The sequence below is a fragment of the Arvicanthis niloticus genome, chromosome 2 (assembly GCF_011762505.2).
Source record: "Arvicanthis niloticus isolate mArvNil1 chromosome 2, mArvNil1.pat.X, whole genome shotgun sequence".
NCBI classification, from domain to species: domain Eukaryota; kingdom Metazoa; phylum Chordata; class Mammalia; order Rodentia; family Muridae; genus Arvicanthis; species Arvicanthis niloticus.
The window spans coordinates 45,529,689-45,546,193 of record NC_047659.1 but is presented as its reverse complement, the minus strand read 5'-3'; the positions used below and the strand labels follow the sequence as shown (position 1 = coordinate 45,546,193).

Sequence of the window (16,505 nt, the reverse complement as noted above, 5' to 3'; positions counted from 1 at the left end):
GGCCAGATCCAGAACATCTGCCTCCAAGCACCTTCTAAGTTAGAGGGGGAATTATCTGCTAATAAAACAAATAGAAGCAGAAGTATATGGTAGCAGGTACAGAAACAACCTAGTTAGTAGCCTGCTGTGTGTAGGAAACACAACGGTAAAGGGAGGTGCTGACGTTCTATGGGCAATCTTCATGTTTAAAAATGTTCTGCTTGTCAAAAAACAAGTCTTCTATAAAATTAAGATTCTTTTTTAGAAGCCAAAAAACGCAAAAAAAAAAAAAAGAAAAAGAAAAAAAAAAGAAAGAAAGAAAGAAAGAAAGAGAGAAAAGAAAGGAGGGAAAAAAGAAAAATGAAAGTATCTCATGCTTAAACGTTTTAAATTTGATAACATCTTATAACTCTAAGTAGACGGTAATGGTAACAAATACATAGTTAACCTTGGGGCACTTGACAAAAAACAAAACTATCTAACATCACATTCAATAACTCAAGACAGAAGGAACAGAAAAGCTATTTTATTTTAATCTAATATAATTCAGGCTCCAAAGGCCATAAACACAGTGAGTTGTAATTTCTTCATCAAATTCCTTGAACTAACCGTTCAAGTCAACACATACACGCACTTCAGTCTCCTGCCCTGCTTCTCTCACCTGTTCTTTTGACCCTCCACTCTATGAACTAAACTAAACCTTCAGCAATTCAGTCACCCAACTTCTAACACAATTATCTAAAAAGTAGACATTTTATTTCCATAAAAACCTAAACCCTGCCACAGTCTAACAGCCACTCTTCTGAGCAATGGGCCTTTCAAATGAGTATTAAAAGCACGTCATGCCAGTGATAAAAGCACCAACAGAATGACCACCATTCTTACTCAAGCATTTGGCCTGAATTTGCACTAACTTGATCTAAAACTGCTCAACAATCCCAAACTAGCAATGTTATCAGAAAAAAAAAAAAGAAGTGGTTGCTGGTAACATAAAATAGTTAATATTCGGGACATCTAGTCTTCTGAGGAAAGCTAGCATGTCCTTGTAACACAGTCTGTATATTAAGAAACAGAAGTAGTCTATCTACTATGCATCAGTATGATTTGGAAAGAGCCTACTGTAACAACAAGGCCAAATTATACCTGGCAACTGGGTAAATCTTCCCCAAAGAGGTGGTGCTGAAGAAGGCTGCTGATCCTGAGAAAAGGTAAGCAGAAATCCTGTATGTATCTTTCCATGGACTCAGGAGACCAAGCAATAGGAGTGACCTAAAGTTAAAAAAGAAAAATGGAAGAATTCATGCTGCAACAGAACACCTTTTCAAACGTGCACTCGTAGTGGCAATAAGATCTAAGTTAACAGACATACCATCGCACACTCCTGAGCTCCTTCTTCATAATATAACTTCCCTTTAGACAGCTCACTTATAACGAGGCTCAGCAGCACTTCGTAAGACTTTTCTGCATCACATGTATTCTGGGAAAAATTAAAATATTAGTTTTGCATAGGGTACTGATAAATTACAAAAGAAAGTTCACTGGAAATAATATCCTTTATGTAGTAAAACTGTAATTGAATTATATCTCAAACACATGAACTTCATTTCTTCTAAATTCAGGTTAATTCTGGAATCACAATTAAATTAAGTAGGTGGTTAAAATTATTCTAGTTATGTCTTTAAAAGACAGAATGTAGTACATATACATTTATTTGTAGAATAATATATATTATATAATTTTATGTATAACTGTACACACACACACACATACACACCTTCTACTGTGGAGAACTCATCCTAAGGAGTCGCCTGCCCTAGGGGGCACTGACTCAGAAAGACTTTACAGGCAACAAATACAACAGATTTGAACCACATGAAAAATGTTTGCAATCTGAAAAGAGTCAAGTAAAAGTGTATCTAAATAGCCTCCTGTCAGTTGTATAATCATTTCATAGAAATTTTTTTAAAGGGCCATAATGTTTACAAATTCCCTGAAGATGTTTTTTAAAGTTTACTGTAAAAATGTAACTGATAAAATATTTATCACATAATATATAAACAACCACATTAAATAATGTCCTGTAAATGAAGCTAAATAACAATAACCACTTCCATTTTTGTAAGAAAAGAAAAAGCTATAAATTAAAATTTTCAATAAGTTCTTTATATCAGAGTTGTATATTTTACTGATACATTAAAAACAGTACAAATATATAAATTATAATAATGTATACAAATCAGAAGAAATATTTTTCTATGATGTTATTCTACTCATTAACTATACTTTTAAAATATAAAGAATAATTGAATAAATACCAGGAAATGTAGGTTTGTCCGGAACTCTTACTGTTATTTTTATTAATTAAATTTTAAATAATGATGCATTTCATACATGCATGCACTACATACTGGCCCCTCTCATCTCCCACCTCCCTACCATCTCTGTCAAGTGTTTCCCTCTCGGTATCAACCTCGGATCTTAGGCATGCCAGGCAAACACTCTTCCACTGAGCCACACCTCCCACACATCCTAAACACTGACACATTCCTAGCCTGGACCACAGATCTTGTTCTTTTATCTTCAGTATTTCATCCATGTTGCTGTATTCTTTTCCCCTAGACTGTGAACTCCAAAATGTCCACTATGCTTTCTAGTTTCTACACATTCTTCAAAATGAAACCCTAGCAACAAACATCTACAAGCTAATGAACAGAATTTATCTTCATAATTTTGGAGCTTCTGGCTTTGGAACTTGACTGAACATAATTTTTTAATAATCAAATTCTTTATTTAAAATTTTTCTTCTGCTTTCTGCTGTGTCCATTCGTGTATATTGTGTTCTAATTCTAAACTACAAAATATTCCTAATTCTACAACTGCTCTTCATAATGTGAGTTGCCTTATTCTTGCCCAATTAACAGAATAAATATTTTCTAAATATAACCACTATACATTTCACATAATTTACACAAATCAATACCTTGATAAAGACAGTAAAATGTTATTAAAATTTGTTTAAATCAAATTACTTCTCTTTATTTTTTTATTGGATATTTTATTTACATTTCAGATGTTATCCCCATACCCCACACCCCCTGCCCAGGAACCCCCTATCCCATCCCCCTCCTCCTGCTTCTATGAGGATGTGTCCCCACCTAACCCCTCACTCCTACCTCCCCACCCTCGAATTCCCCCACACTAGGCGTCCAGACTTCATGGGACCAAGGATCTCCTCTTCCACCTATGCCTGACAAGGCCATCGTCTCCTACATATACAGCTGGAGCCATGGGTCCCTCCCTATGTGCTCCCAGGCTGGTGGTTTAGACCCTGGGAGCTCTGGTTGGTTGGTATTGTTGCTCTCCTCATGGGGTCACAAACCCTTTCAGCTCCTTCAGCTCCTTCTCTCTAACTTCTACATTGGGAACCCCTTGATCAGTTCAATAGTTAGCTGTAAGCATCTGCCTCTGATTATGTCAGACTCTGGCAGACCTCTAAGGAGACAGCTATATCAGGCTTTTAACAACATGCACTTCCTGACATTTACATCAGCGTCTACCTTTGGTGACTGCACATGGGATGGATACCCAGGTGGAATGGTCTCTAGATGGCCCCTCCTTCAGTTTCTGCCCCATATTTTGTCTCCATATTTGCTCCCTTGAGTATTTTGTTACTCCTTCTAAGAAGAACTGAAGCACCCACACTTGGTCCTCCTTCTTCATGAGCTTCATGTGGTCTGTGAGTTGAATCTTGGGTACTGCGAGCTTCTGGGCTAATATCCAATTATCAGTGAGTGAATACCATGTGTCTTCTTTTGTGATTGGGTTACCTCACTCAGGATGATATTTTCTAGTTCCATCCATTTACCTAAGAATTTCTCAAATTCATTGTTTTTAATAGCTGAGTAGTACTCCATTGTATAAATGTACCACATTTTTCTGTATCCATTCCTCTGTTGACAGACATTTGGGTTCTTTCCAGCTTCTGGCAATTATAAATAAGGATGCTGTGTACATAGTGGAGTATATGTCCTTATTATATGTTGGAGCATCTTCTGGGTATATGCCCAGGAGTGGTATACGTGGGTCCTCAGGTAATGCTATGCCCAATTTTCTGAGGAACCGCCAGACTGATTTCCAGAGTGGTTGTACCAGTTTGCAATAACATCAACAATGGAGGAGTGTTCCTCTTTCTCTACATCCTCACCAGCATCTACTATCACCTGAGTTTTTTATCTTAGCTATTCTGACTGGTGTGAGGTGGAATCTCAGGGTTGTTTTGATTTGCATTTCCCTCATGACTGAGGATGTTGAGCATTTCTTAAGGTGCTTCTCGGCCATTCAAATTTCCTCAGTTGAGAATTACTTCTTAAATATTCAGACAGAGCTCACTTCATCCAAAAGGTTTAAATCTCAATCCCACCCTCCCCCACAGACCCCCAGACAAACAAACACAGAGTCCATGGATTGGCTATTTGTTAGTTAATGAGATTAGAACATGACCCAGCTTCCAAAGTTTAGTATACTCTTTAGAATCAAATATTGCTAGAATGTTACAAAAGCAAAGTTTTAAAAAATAACTTTATGCTCAGTTCACTGAAATACGGTACTAGAGACAATAAAGTTTTTGATATTTTCTTTTCTGTTTTAGCCTTTTGGTTTTTCAATCAGGGTTTCTCTGTGTAGTCCTGGCTGCCCTGGAGCTCACTCTGTTAACCTTGTAGATGTGGAACTTAATCCCAAGTGCTGAGATTAAATGTGTGCACCACCACCACTTGGCCTGACAATAAGTTTTAAAACAATTATCAAATACACTGTCACATACAGAAAGTTCTGTATCATACTAGAAAGCTGACATGATATAATGCTTATTGGTTTATATTGTCAACTCTTTCTTACCAGAGCAGTGTTGGAACTTTTGGTAATTTTACACAAATACTGTATTGACATAATTATACTCCTTCTTCCTTATATCATTTTCCTTGTAATCCTTACTTGTTCTCAAATTCATAACCTCTTTTTTACCTTGTGTGTGTGTGTGTGTGTGTGTGTGTGTGAGAGAGAGAGAGAGAGAGAGAGAGAGAGAGAGAGAGAGAGAGAGAGAGAGAGAGAGACGGAGACGGAGACGGGGAGACGGGGAGACGGGGAGACGGGGAGACGGGGAGAGACGGGGAGACGGGGAGAGACGGGGAGACGGGGAGACGGGGAGAGACGGGGAGACGGGGGGAGACGGGGGGAGACGGGGGGAGACGGGGAGACGGGGAGAGACGGGGAGAGACGGGGAGAGACGGGGAGAGACGGGGGGAGATGGGGGGAGACGGGGGGAGACGGGGGGAGACGGGGGAGATGGGGAGACGGGGAGACGGGGAGACGGGGAGACGGGGAGACGGGGAGACGGGGAGACGGGGAGACGGGGAGACGGAGAGAGAGACGGAGAGAGAGACGGAGAGACGGAGAGGAGACGGAGAGACGGAGAGGAGACGGAGAGACGGAGAGACGGAGAGACGGAGAGACGGAGAGACCGAGACGGAGAATAATGAGAATGAGAATGAGAATGAGAATGAGAATGAGAATGAGAGAATGAGAATATAATTTCTGGGTCCACTTAGGACTGTCCACTTGAGATTAGATAACCTGGCAGAGGGCTTGTCCCTGGAGAAGACTGATTCTCTCCTTCTCAACAGCCACTAATTGCCTGTAACTCTTCATCTTGGGATGAGGCTGTGGGAGACTCCCCACCCCTCACCTTGGCATGTCAACTGGATGTTACTGTGTAGGTCTTATTTAGGTGACCATATAGTTGCAATTTTCTAAGTGCAGCTTCCCTATCATATACAGAAGATACAATCTCCCTGTAGACATGCTGGTCCTCCTGCTCTTACCATATTTCCAACGCCTTTCCTGTGTGTAGTGTGGGATTGGAAACTGTATTTTACATATATACAGATTCAGGCATTCTTTGACTAATGCAAGAGTAGGCTCACAAAGCTTAGGATAGAACTAATGAGAACATGGACTCTAAAATTAAGAACTGACAAACTAGAGAAGAGGTAGCAAAAGCCAATGGGTTAAACAAAGAATGAAATCAGAATCCACAGGCACAGGACACAAGGAACAGCTCAGTGGTTATGAGCTGACTGAATTCCGTTCCCAGCATACACAGAGGGCATCTCACAACCACCAGTAACTCTAGCTCTAGGGAATCTGGCACCACCTTCTGCCCTCTTTAGCTACCCATATGTACAAGTACACACACACACACACACACACACACACACACACACCCTTCTTTTGAAAAACTTCAGTGATACACAAGGTCTATCAGCGTGGGTTCAAAGCTTTTGTCTAAGCACTGCTTTGTGAACTGTGGGGCAGGGTCATGTCCTTAAAGCATATTTCAGATGCTATGGTCCTACTTTCAACAAACAACAAAAAGTATTCGAAGTGGTTGTTTTGAGACGGTCTCATGTACTCTGAGGGGCCCAGGCTCCTTAAGTGAAGCAGGCTCCAGGCCAGTTTGAGCCTACAATCCTTCTGCCTTCACCTTCCTCTGCTAGGAATGCTGGCAAGCCCCTAATAAGGCATTCAGTCTGAACCTGCAGTTTGTCTTTAAGAAGGCTGAGGCTCAGACAGTTTTCCATTCTTTGTGTAAAGATGTAACATCTGTCTTCGAAAGCAGACTGGCATACTAACCAGTTCGATGGGCAACTGGCCAATATCCTAACTTAAGACACAATGCACTTTGATATACTATGGTCAATTGCAGTGCATGTAATTTTGATTTGGGAGTGAACTGTCAGAACAGTGAAGGTCAGAGTCAATACATTTCATGCACTTATAAGTGGATTTAGCTCTTTTGAACCAAGAGATACAATTTGAACTGGCACATTTACTTCTCTTAAGTTTAAAGGTTACTACAAAGTCAAGACGAAACTATTAAATTTGATGGAGGCCAAATTTAGAGATACTTTCTGTATATAACAGTGTATAACAGTGCAGTATCCTGGTTGGTTTTATGTCAACTTGACAAAAGCTAAAGTCATCTAAGAGGAGGAAGCCTCAATTGAGAAAATGCCTCCTAAGATTGGGCTGTAGACAAGCCTGTAGTGCATTTTCTTGATTAGTGATTAGTGATTAATGGGGGAGGGTCCAGTGCATTGTGGGTGGGGCACCCTTGGTTACTGGTCCTGGGTTCTATTTAAAAAGAAAAAAGCTGAGCAAAGCTATGAGGACAAACCAGTAAGCAGTACCTCTCCAAGGCCTCTGCATCAGCTCCTGCCTCCAGTTCCCTTCTGGTTTTGAGTTCCTATCTTGGCTGCCTTCAGTTTACTGTGACTTAGGATATGCAAAGCAAATAAACCCTTCTTTTCTAAGTTGGTCATCTCATTTTATCAAAGCAACACTAACCCCAACTAAGACATGCAACAAAACATTTTTAATTTTTTTCTTCGCTCCCCCCATTTAAAACCATTTTTAATTCATTTTATCTCTCTAACAAACAACCTTGGGCTAGGCTGTAGCTCACTGGTAGAGCACCAGTCTAGCTAGCATTGAGAAGGCCTGTACTCAAATCCCAGGACCACAAAAGCAAAACAAAAAAATTCATACACACACACAAAAAAAAAAAAAAAAAACCCATGCCAAATACACACTCTCATTTGCTTCCATCCAACCTTAAATGGCCTTCCCTGACTATGAAATGAGATAAAATTCAGAGAAGAGACTACCTTTTTAAGAGCTCCAACGTGTTTCCAGGCTGACCGATCCTCTTCAGTGCCCTTCACGGAGAGTGCTGCCAGGGCCTGTGTGTAGAGCAGGGTGAAGAGTACTTTCACAATGCAGGAGAAGTGTTCTGCAACAGGAAAAGACAGCACCGGCTGTTTGCAATGCACATATTTTGAACCAAAAAATATTCCACATGCCTACCTACACCTTTCCCTGCACGTGTAATTGTTCAGCATTTGTGTGGTTAATAAAATGAAACTATACTGTATTTGTTCTATTGTTCTTACTGCTGCTAGGGCCAAATGCGTGACATACACAACTTAAGGGAGGAAAGAGTTGCTTTTGCTCATTGATTCAGTTGTAGCATAAGTCATGGTGACAAGAGGGCATGTGCTGGGACTGGCTCTCACCTTTTAAACTTTGCTTTTGTAACATTCTAGCAATATTTGATTCTAAAGAGTATACTAAACTTTGGAAGCTGGGTCATGTTCTAATCTTATTGACCAATCCATGGACTCAAGAAAAGAAAGAGCTGGGACCTGGGGAGGCGGCTCAGTCCGTAAGTGCTTGGTACACAAGCATGAGGATCTGATTCTAGCCACGGAACCCACTGAAAGGCAGACATGGAGGCACACATCTCTAACACTGTAACTGGGGTGCGGAGGAGAAAGATGGGTCACTGACCAGCCAATGGAACCAACATGTCAAGCTCCAGGTTTAGTGAAAGATCAGCAGCCAATAAAAAAAAACTCTTAACTGGGAAGCCTTTCAGACAGTGCCTAGAAATACTGCTTAAATAGTTTCTTCTCATAATAAACTTTTTTTTATTATTATTAAAAAGTAATCCAGCAGGCTGGAGAAATGGCTCAGCGGTTAAGAGCATTGACTTCTTTTCCAAAGGTCCTGAGTTCAATTCCCAGCAACTACATGGTGGCTAACAACCATCTGTAATGGGATCTGGTGCCCTCTTCTGGTGTGTCCTGAAGACAGCTACAGTGGACTTGTCATATATATAAAATAAATAAAATCCTTAAAAAAAAAAAAAAAGTAATCCAGCAAGAGAAGTAACAGCTGCTATAAACAGTGCTTTAGCCATTTCATGTAGAAAGTCTTAATTCAACCAGGCAGTAGTAACACAATCCTTTAATCCCAGCACTTGAGGAAGGCGAATCTCTGAGTACTAGGTCAGCCTGGTCTACATAGTGAGTTCTGGTTGTTTCTTGATCATGATGTTTTGTCCAGGAATAGAAAAGGGATGTCTAAAAGGAAGGCTGGAACACTGGGAGTTAGTAAGTGAAGAATGGAGAAAAAAAACAAGTATTTAAGTATACTCATCGTGTTTCCTTTTAGCTGCAAGCACAACAACTACCATGGGTTTGCCCACCAATTTAACCCCTCCCTGTCCATCATGGCTTTCATCAGTTCTCTCTATACCTCTCTCTCATTTTTTATCCCATTATAATGTGTTACTTCCATAACTAAAAAGACAACTTCTTACTGCTCTTCTTTATTACAGAATTATTTCTATTCTATGGCCAGAAATCCTCAAGAGAATTCTTCAACATACTTTTAAACATGGTAAAAGTCTGTGGGAGTATTCAGAAAATGTTCATATACACAACCAAACTTTTCCCATACAGTTTTACAAGATTTGTGGATTCACTGCAGTCAGCAATGAAGTTTAGAAGCACATATTTAAAAACCCTGGTCTAAAGAAGCTATCAAAGGTCTAATGCGATGGCACAGACCTTTAATACCAGCATCAGAGATGAAGGCGGGCAGATTTCTATGAGTTTAAGGCCAGCCTGGTCTACATAGTGGGTTCCAGGACAGCCAGAGATATATAGAGAAATCATGTCTGGGATAGGAGAGGGGAAGAGAAAGAGGAGGAGGAAAAGGAAGAAGAGAGGAAGAGGAGGAAGAAGAGGAAGAAGAGGAAGAAGAGGAGGAGGAAGAAAAAGAAGAAGAGGAGGAGGAAAAAGAAGAGGAGGAGGAGGAAGAGGAGGAGGAAGAGGAAGCAGCAGCATTTATGTGGGCACATCAACCTGATATGAAGCATCATAAAGAATACATAAATACAGAACATTATAAAGAACACTAGATAATCCAGTGCCACTTGGTCTTGTCCTTTTAAATCCTTGACAGTTTTGTAGAAATAGTGTTACAGCTTAGATATTAAGCATCCCTCAAAGTCTTATACACAAAGGCTTGGTTGCCAGCCTGTGGCAGTAGTGGCAGGTGACAGGGTATACCAGTAAAAGGGATATTGGGACTCTGTCCCCTTTTCCTCCTCTGCCTGATTCATGGACAACATGAAGCAGCTTCATCTATATAAGGGAAATGTATATTAGGTTGAAATATAATACACTGTGTATGGTGTGAATACATTAGAATAAGCTGCCATGAGCCCTAGTATCTGTTTCCCTAAACTGATAAAAACTAACCAAAAATTCCCCCATACACATATACATATTAAAGAATTTGAGATTTATTTTGCAAAGAGACTGAATTATGTTATTTGACAAACTTAGGTTTTAAAGTCTATAAAATAAATGGATAAATCCATGGCTATAGTCAATCCAAAAAAAAAAACAATATCAAAAATACCTAATATATGTTTAAAGGAGAATATGGTAAGTAGCTACTAATAGTCATTCCTTTTGTGTTGATTAAATTTTTTTGGAACTTAGTAAAGGTAATGATGTATTAAATGCCAGTGGAATCGTAACTGTAAAGATGTCTAAGCAGCACACTGTATGCTATGTGAATGTTGTAATTAAAATATTAAAACAAGCCAAGTGTTGGTGGCATGTGTGTTTAATCCTAGCACTTGCAAGATAGAGGGAGGTAAATCCTGAGTTAGAGGCCAACCTGGTCTACAGAGAGAGTTCCAGGACAGCCAGGGCTGCATAAAAAAACTATATCTTGAAATAACAAACATCAACAACAACAAAAATTAAAACAAAATTCACACACAGAGTTGCTATGAATATGATTTGCGTATTAATGACATTTTACCATTTTCCAAATATAATTTATTTGAAATATTGTAATTTGTCTATACTTAAAATAAATGGTTACTTCCTACCCCAGGTTGATTTTATTAAATTATTGTATTAAAACTGAAATATATACAATGTTTTCCATGGGAACATTTTACACCAACATTACACTGTAACTTACAATAGCAAAACAGGGCCACGCATGGTGGAGCACACCATTAATCCTAGCACTCAAGAAGCAGAAGCAGGGTCATCTCTATGAGTTCTGGGCCAACCTGGTCTATATACAAAGTTCCACCAGAGTAGGTAGGACTATATAATAATACCCTACCTCAAAAAAAAAAAAAAAAAAAGCAATAAAGCAATTTTTCAAAACAAAAGAAAGTTTATTAGCTGCCAAAATAGTTTAAATGCTTTAAAGGAAAACCAATACAAACTATGAAGCAATACTTAAAATGTTGCTAATTTAATATTAAAGTTGTTCATCAAATGTTATGATGCTAACACTAATTTAAAACAATAGGATATCGTATTTTTAATAGAACTGCAATTACCTACTGTGTACATGTAGATTTGGTGGAGATATTAAAGGTGACACTTTGCTGTTTTTCAAATTTTCTTTTACATCAATACTTCAATTTAAAAAAATAACAATATTTAAGGTACTTTCCTCAGGCATTTTACATCTTGCTGACAAATAAATAAACTGACGATTAAAAAAACTGACCTTTATTTTTCACTTTCCTGGCTGTGATTAAAATATACTACTAATAAAATACTATTTTTCATTAAAATTTTTTTTCTTCTTCTTCTTTTTTTTTTTTAAGAAAGATTTTACATGAATTATAGTTTGAGGAAGAGTCCCTCCTAGAAAGGAAGCAGGCACACAGGGCACCTTGTCCCATTAGTCTGTAGGGAAGGAGTAGTGGGAGAGAACCAGAGGGAGTGAACATCGGTGCTTCTTCTGCTAGATTCAATTAGGAGCCCAGCCCCTGCAAAGTCGCCCCACCACATCTAAGGTTGGTCTTCACTGCTTAGTTAAAGCTTTTGTCATCATTCTCACGATCATTCTATCAGCCTAGACGTCCTATTTCTCCCTAATATTCCAAAAGTAATCTGAGAGTCGAATTAAAGACCTACCTTTACGTAAGGGTTGTGGCATCATTAAGATCTGGATGAGCAGAAGGGATGTCACATCATGATAAAGAATTGGAACTTCAGGCTGCTGGTCTTCATTTCCCATCCTAGAAGAAAAAGTGCATGGTCACGTTCTGGAATACTACATATCCCTTTCTAATTCATTTCACATCTAACATGTATATCTATAAAACAGAAACAAAAACAAGAAAGAAATCTTGACAGAAGTGCTTGATGGCCATATTTTGCTTTACTAATACTGTGATTGTTTTGGTAATGCATACATTTCCTTTGTCTAACTTGAAAACATTACAGAAGAACTTCATTAAGCCTTACCAAAGTTAAACACCTGTGCTGCTGAGTGACACTGAGTCTTTTGGGTCACTGAAATTACAGACACTAAGGAAGGTATTGAATAGAACACAAGAAAACAAGTCAGATGAGGCAGCTCATAGATCTAATCACAACTAGCTCAAGATAAATAAATACCTTATGAAAAAGCACTGGCACAGATCAGAAGTCTGGTCTGGTTAATATTCTCATTAAAAATTGTCAAGACTTTATTGCTGACACAAATTCTAACAAAAGCCTTAATTTAACATTTGCATTTTTAACACAGGATAATTAAAGTAGAACTTCTCACACACCACAAAAGGAATCAAACCTAGAGATGTACAGCACTATGAAAGCATGGACTTCAAGCAGGGCTCACACTAAAAGAATCCGTGTGTGTGTGTGTGTGTGTGTGTGTGTGTGTGTGTGTGTGTGTGTGTCTGCCTACCTGCCTGACTGGAACTGAACTCAGAGCCTCATACACTCTATATATCTAACAAGCATTCTATCACCAAGTAGAGTCTTAATACTGAAAAATTATTTTTATTATACATTTAAATAAAAAGTAAACCTCAAGCTTCCAAAACTGGCTAAATTCTGAAATTGTACTTCTGACCAGGCTTGAACAATATTGTTTAAGCCTGTGATTAGGCTCTATTACCCAGCAAAGCCATCAGCAAATGCTGGTACCTATTATGTGCCAGGCACTAGACAAACAGCTGGATGAACTGATTCCTACTTCTATGACTCTTATGACTACTGGTGAAAGATAGTTCTTTAAATTTCACCATCCCCTACAAATATTTCTCATATACTGTACTGATATCCTTCTCTAAGGCTAAGGTTCCTATTATCTTGTGTCCCAGATTTCTATGCTCCTAGCCCCTTATTTTATAAGACCAAAACTGGGAAGGGAAGGAGGAAGAGGACCATCTAAGTGTCAAAATTCCTCATGGGAATAATTTTCCATATGATCAATAGTGGTCTCTTAATTATAAAGTTTACTGGATATTCTAAATCATGTCACTGACCCTTGAGACTTTAAATATACTTGGACACAACTACCTGGAATTATTTTTATCTTTATCTGCTATTGCAGATGAAAATAAATTCCAAGTTATATATAAATATATGTATATATGTATATTTATATTTTATATATTTGTATATATAAATATATAATATATATTTGTAATATGTTTATGCATATATAATATTACACATTATGTATATAATCCCATGAGAAATCTCAAAGAAGAAAATAGAGATGAATACTACAAAAATATTAAGACTGGGAACAGACTACTGGTTATAAAAGTATTTAACAGATATTGGATGGAATGGAAATTCAAAGTATAAAAGTAATAAAAAAGATAAAGACTTGTGTCATAAGAATTTCTTTTTTCTTTTTTAATTTCTTTTTTTTTAAAGTGGTGAGCAAAGTAATTAAAGTCCAAAGGCAAATATTCTTTGGGGAAATTTTTCTTCAACTATGAAAAAAACAGCATAAACCAGACCTTGACATGTACCTCCAGGCCCAACCGTGACAAAATAAAATTCAGTATCTTAAATCGTAAAGAATTATTCATATACTTTAAATAATAAATGCCAGCTGGGTGGTGGTAGCATATGCCTTTAAGCAGAGGGAGGTGGATTTCTGAGTTTAAGGACAGCCTGATCTATAGAATGAGTTCCAGGACAGCCAGAACAACACAGTAAGACACTTCCTCAGAAAAAAAGACACCAACAGAGAAATGGATAGAGATCTGAAAACACAATTCACACACAGGAATTCACACACACACAAAGAACTCACAGCCAGGCAAGACAGTGTATGCCTTATAATCCTAGTACTGAGTTGCTGAAGCAGGAGATCTATTAGTTCAAGGACAGCCTTTACTACTGTGACCTACACTATCTTTCCAAAATATACAAGAAGGGAGCTGGAGAGATAGCTCAGCAGTTTGGAACAGTGATTGCCCTTCTAGAGGTCCTGTGTTCAATTCCCAGCAACCACATGGTAGCTCACAACCATAAAATAGATAAATCTTAAAATATATACATAACATATATTTTAAATATCATATAATATGTAATATTATTGCAATATATAGATATCATGTAATATGTATATATTATATACATATACACACATACATATAGCTCAGTGATTAAGAGTTCTTACTGTTCTTGCAGAGGATCCAGGTTTGGTTTCCTTACCAAAGAAGTTTCTTTTTATAGTAGATGGTGACTGATGCAGACATTAGCATCTGGTCAAGGTACAGAGAAGACAAGACTGTGGCATGCCCACCTCTAAATTGGGCAGCTATATCATATTCTCTCTCCCTAAGGCTCAGGGATCATCATGGAAACAGGAGCAGAAAGAGTGTGAATGGCAGGTAGTGGGCATCACAGAGGCAGTATATCGTGACAGCCCCACTACACACATAAATTCAGTGGCTGTAAATCCATGTCCAAGATCTGCAACAGATCAAGTAGCCATCATCCAGCATGGAAAGGGAACACATCAAGTCCAGTCCCTAGATGAGGAGCTATTGGTAATTGATGGCTATGGGATGGGGACAATCAATTATCTTTGACGAGTTGGCGCTGAGAAGCTACAACACGTCCAGTAGGTGCACAATATGTACACCTTGTATATACAGGCACCACTCAGTGGTCTCAGTGGGGAGCAAAAAGAAGTTGGGAGGGAAAAATGGTAGTGAGCCTAGGAGAAGAATGGAAGTGGAGAGGAAAAGGGGTGCAACTGATAAAAAAGGATTACATACTTGTATAAAATTTTCAAACAAAAAAGATTATTTCTATCTCAGAACTTTTAGGTAGTAATTTAAAACTAAACTCTAAAAGTAGACTGCTGGGGGAGATAGTAAAATCCAGCCATGTAAAGAACACTAGTGATATGTGCTTGTAATAACAGCCCTGGAGAGACACAGAAGACCAGCAAGCCCCAGTCCAGTGAGAGACCTTGTCTCAAACAAAACCAAATCCGCATGGAATGTACCCAAGAATTAATACCTGAGTTTGTTCTCTGGTCTCCACATGCACACGCTTCCCAAAAATAAATAAGCACACGTGTGTGTGCACACATGCTTCACACACACACACACACACACACACACACACACACACATTACTTCTATGAATGATAACAGAAAATAAAATTCTTTTAACAGAAATAATTTTCCCATCTAAAAAATTTGATTATAAACAAAAAGAAAATAGTTTCCATTAGTATTGAAGAAAACTATATATTTAAAAATCGATCAAATTAGACACAGAAATTTGTTAGAAAGATATTAGAAAATAAATATATTTCAATTTTAAAAATATAAAGATACAAAATATAAATGATATACTATAAAACAAACTTTAATGTTACAATTTTATGACCCAGTGAACCATAAAAATAAGAGTAAATATGGGGGTGGGAGTATGTCAATCAGATTTTCCCAAAAATACCCAAATGGACAGGGAATCATAGAATTGTTAAAGCTAAGTCCTAGTTCTGTTCCTTAGTGGCAGTGTGCCCCTAAAATACATAGGATTAATTTTTCTAAGCCTCAAAGTTATTATATGTAAAAGTTGGAATAGTTAATGGTGATGATTAAACATGCCTGGTATAAAGTAAGTACTGCGTAATTGTTTGCATTACTACTATCCTAAGGCATAGTAAATTCTGAGGCTTGCAAAGGCTCACAGCCCAAGCACTAGGTATTACAGAGAGTAAGTCCCGGCTTCCATCTTTAACCTCCCAGAGCACCAACTTTAGACCTAGAAAAGTTTTGTTTACTTAGCACCCTTTAGATTCATGAAGAAAGGTATTCTCAGATTTTAGTTGTATTTACTATATTTGTCCTTGAGTCTGCAAAGCTACCTTAAAAAACAAAAAAAAAGTACTACCAAATGGCAAGAAGCCTGGTTTTCTTTATTATGCAAAATACTCATAGCTTGCTACTCTTGGCTAAAAACATAAAATATATACATATACAAAGTTTTGCTTTGTTTTGAACACACACACTCATTCACATAGATATCTTGTCTCAAGCATCTTCCTACATGATACTCTGTAGATGCAATGAATAAAATACTTCAAAAGGGAGAAGTCCAGCAATTACTCCCATAGCTTAATGATCAGAGTTGTTATGGTAAGTCATAGGACAAATCAATCGTGTCTCCTGATATTACACACTAAGAAGACCTTAGTGTGGTTGATGGTGGTGGTTCTACATAAAGGTTTACAATCTGAAACTGATCACTGGGAAATACAGGACAAAAACAAATTAAAAGACAACCTATAAAATAACTTGCCTA

The 16,505-nt window shown here is 38.0% G+C and overlaps 1 protein-coding gene across 6 annotated transcripts in view; it reads right to left on the bottom strand.

Annotated features, from left to right (window-relative positions):
- The window catches only part of Ubr3 (ubiquitin protein ligase E3 component n-recognin 3), a 145,208-nt gene that overhangs the window by 11,490 nt on the left and 117,213 nt on the right, over positions 1-16,505 (bottom strand). For all 6 annotated transcript variants that reach the window (XM_076928887.1, XM_076928886.1, XM_076928888.1 and 3 more), the window contains exons 32-35: positions 11,844-11,947; positions 7,704-7,828; positions 1,349-1,456; positions 1,123-1,248 (exon numbers count right to left, since the gene is read on the bottom strand). In XM_076928887.1, the coding sequence (XP_076785002.1) occupies positions 1,123-1,248; positions 1,349-1,456; positions 7,704-7,828; positions 11,844-11,947 (463 nt within the window). The remainder of the gene's footprint in view (positions 1-1,122; positions 1,249-1,348; positions 1,457-7,703; positions 7,829-11,843; positions 11,948-16,505) is intronic.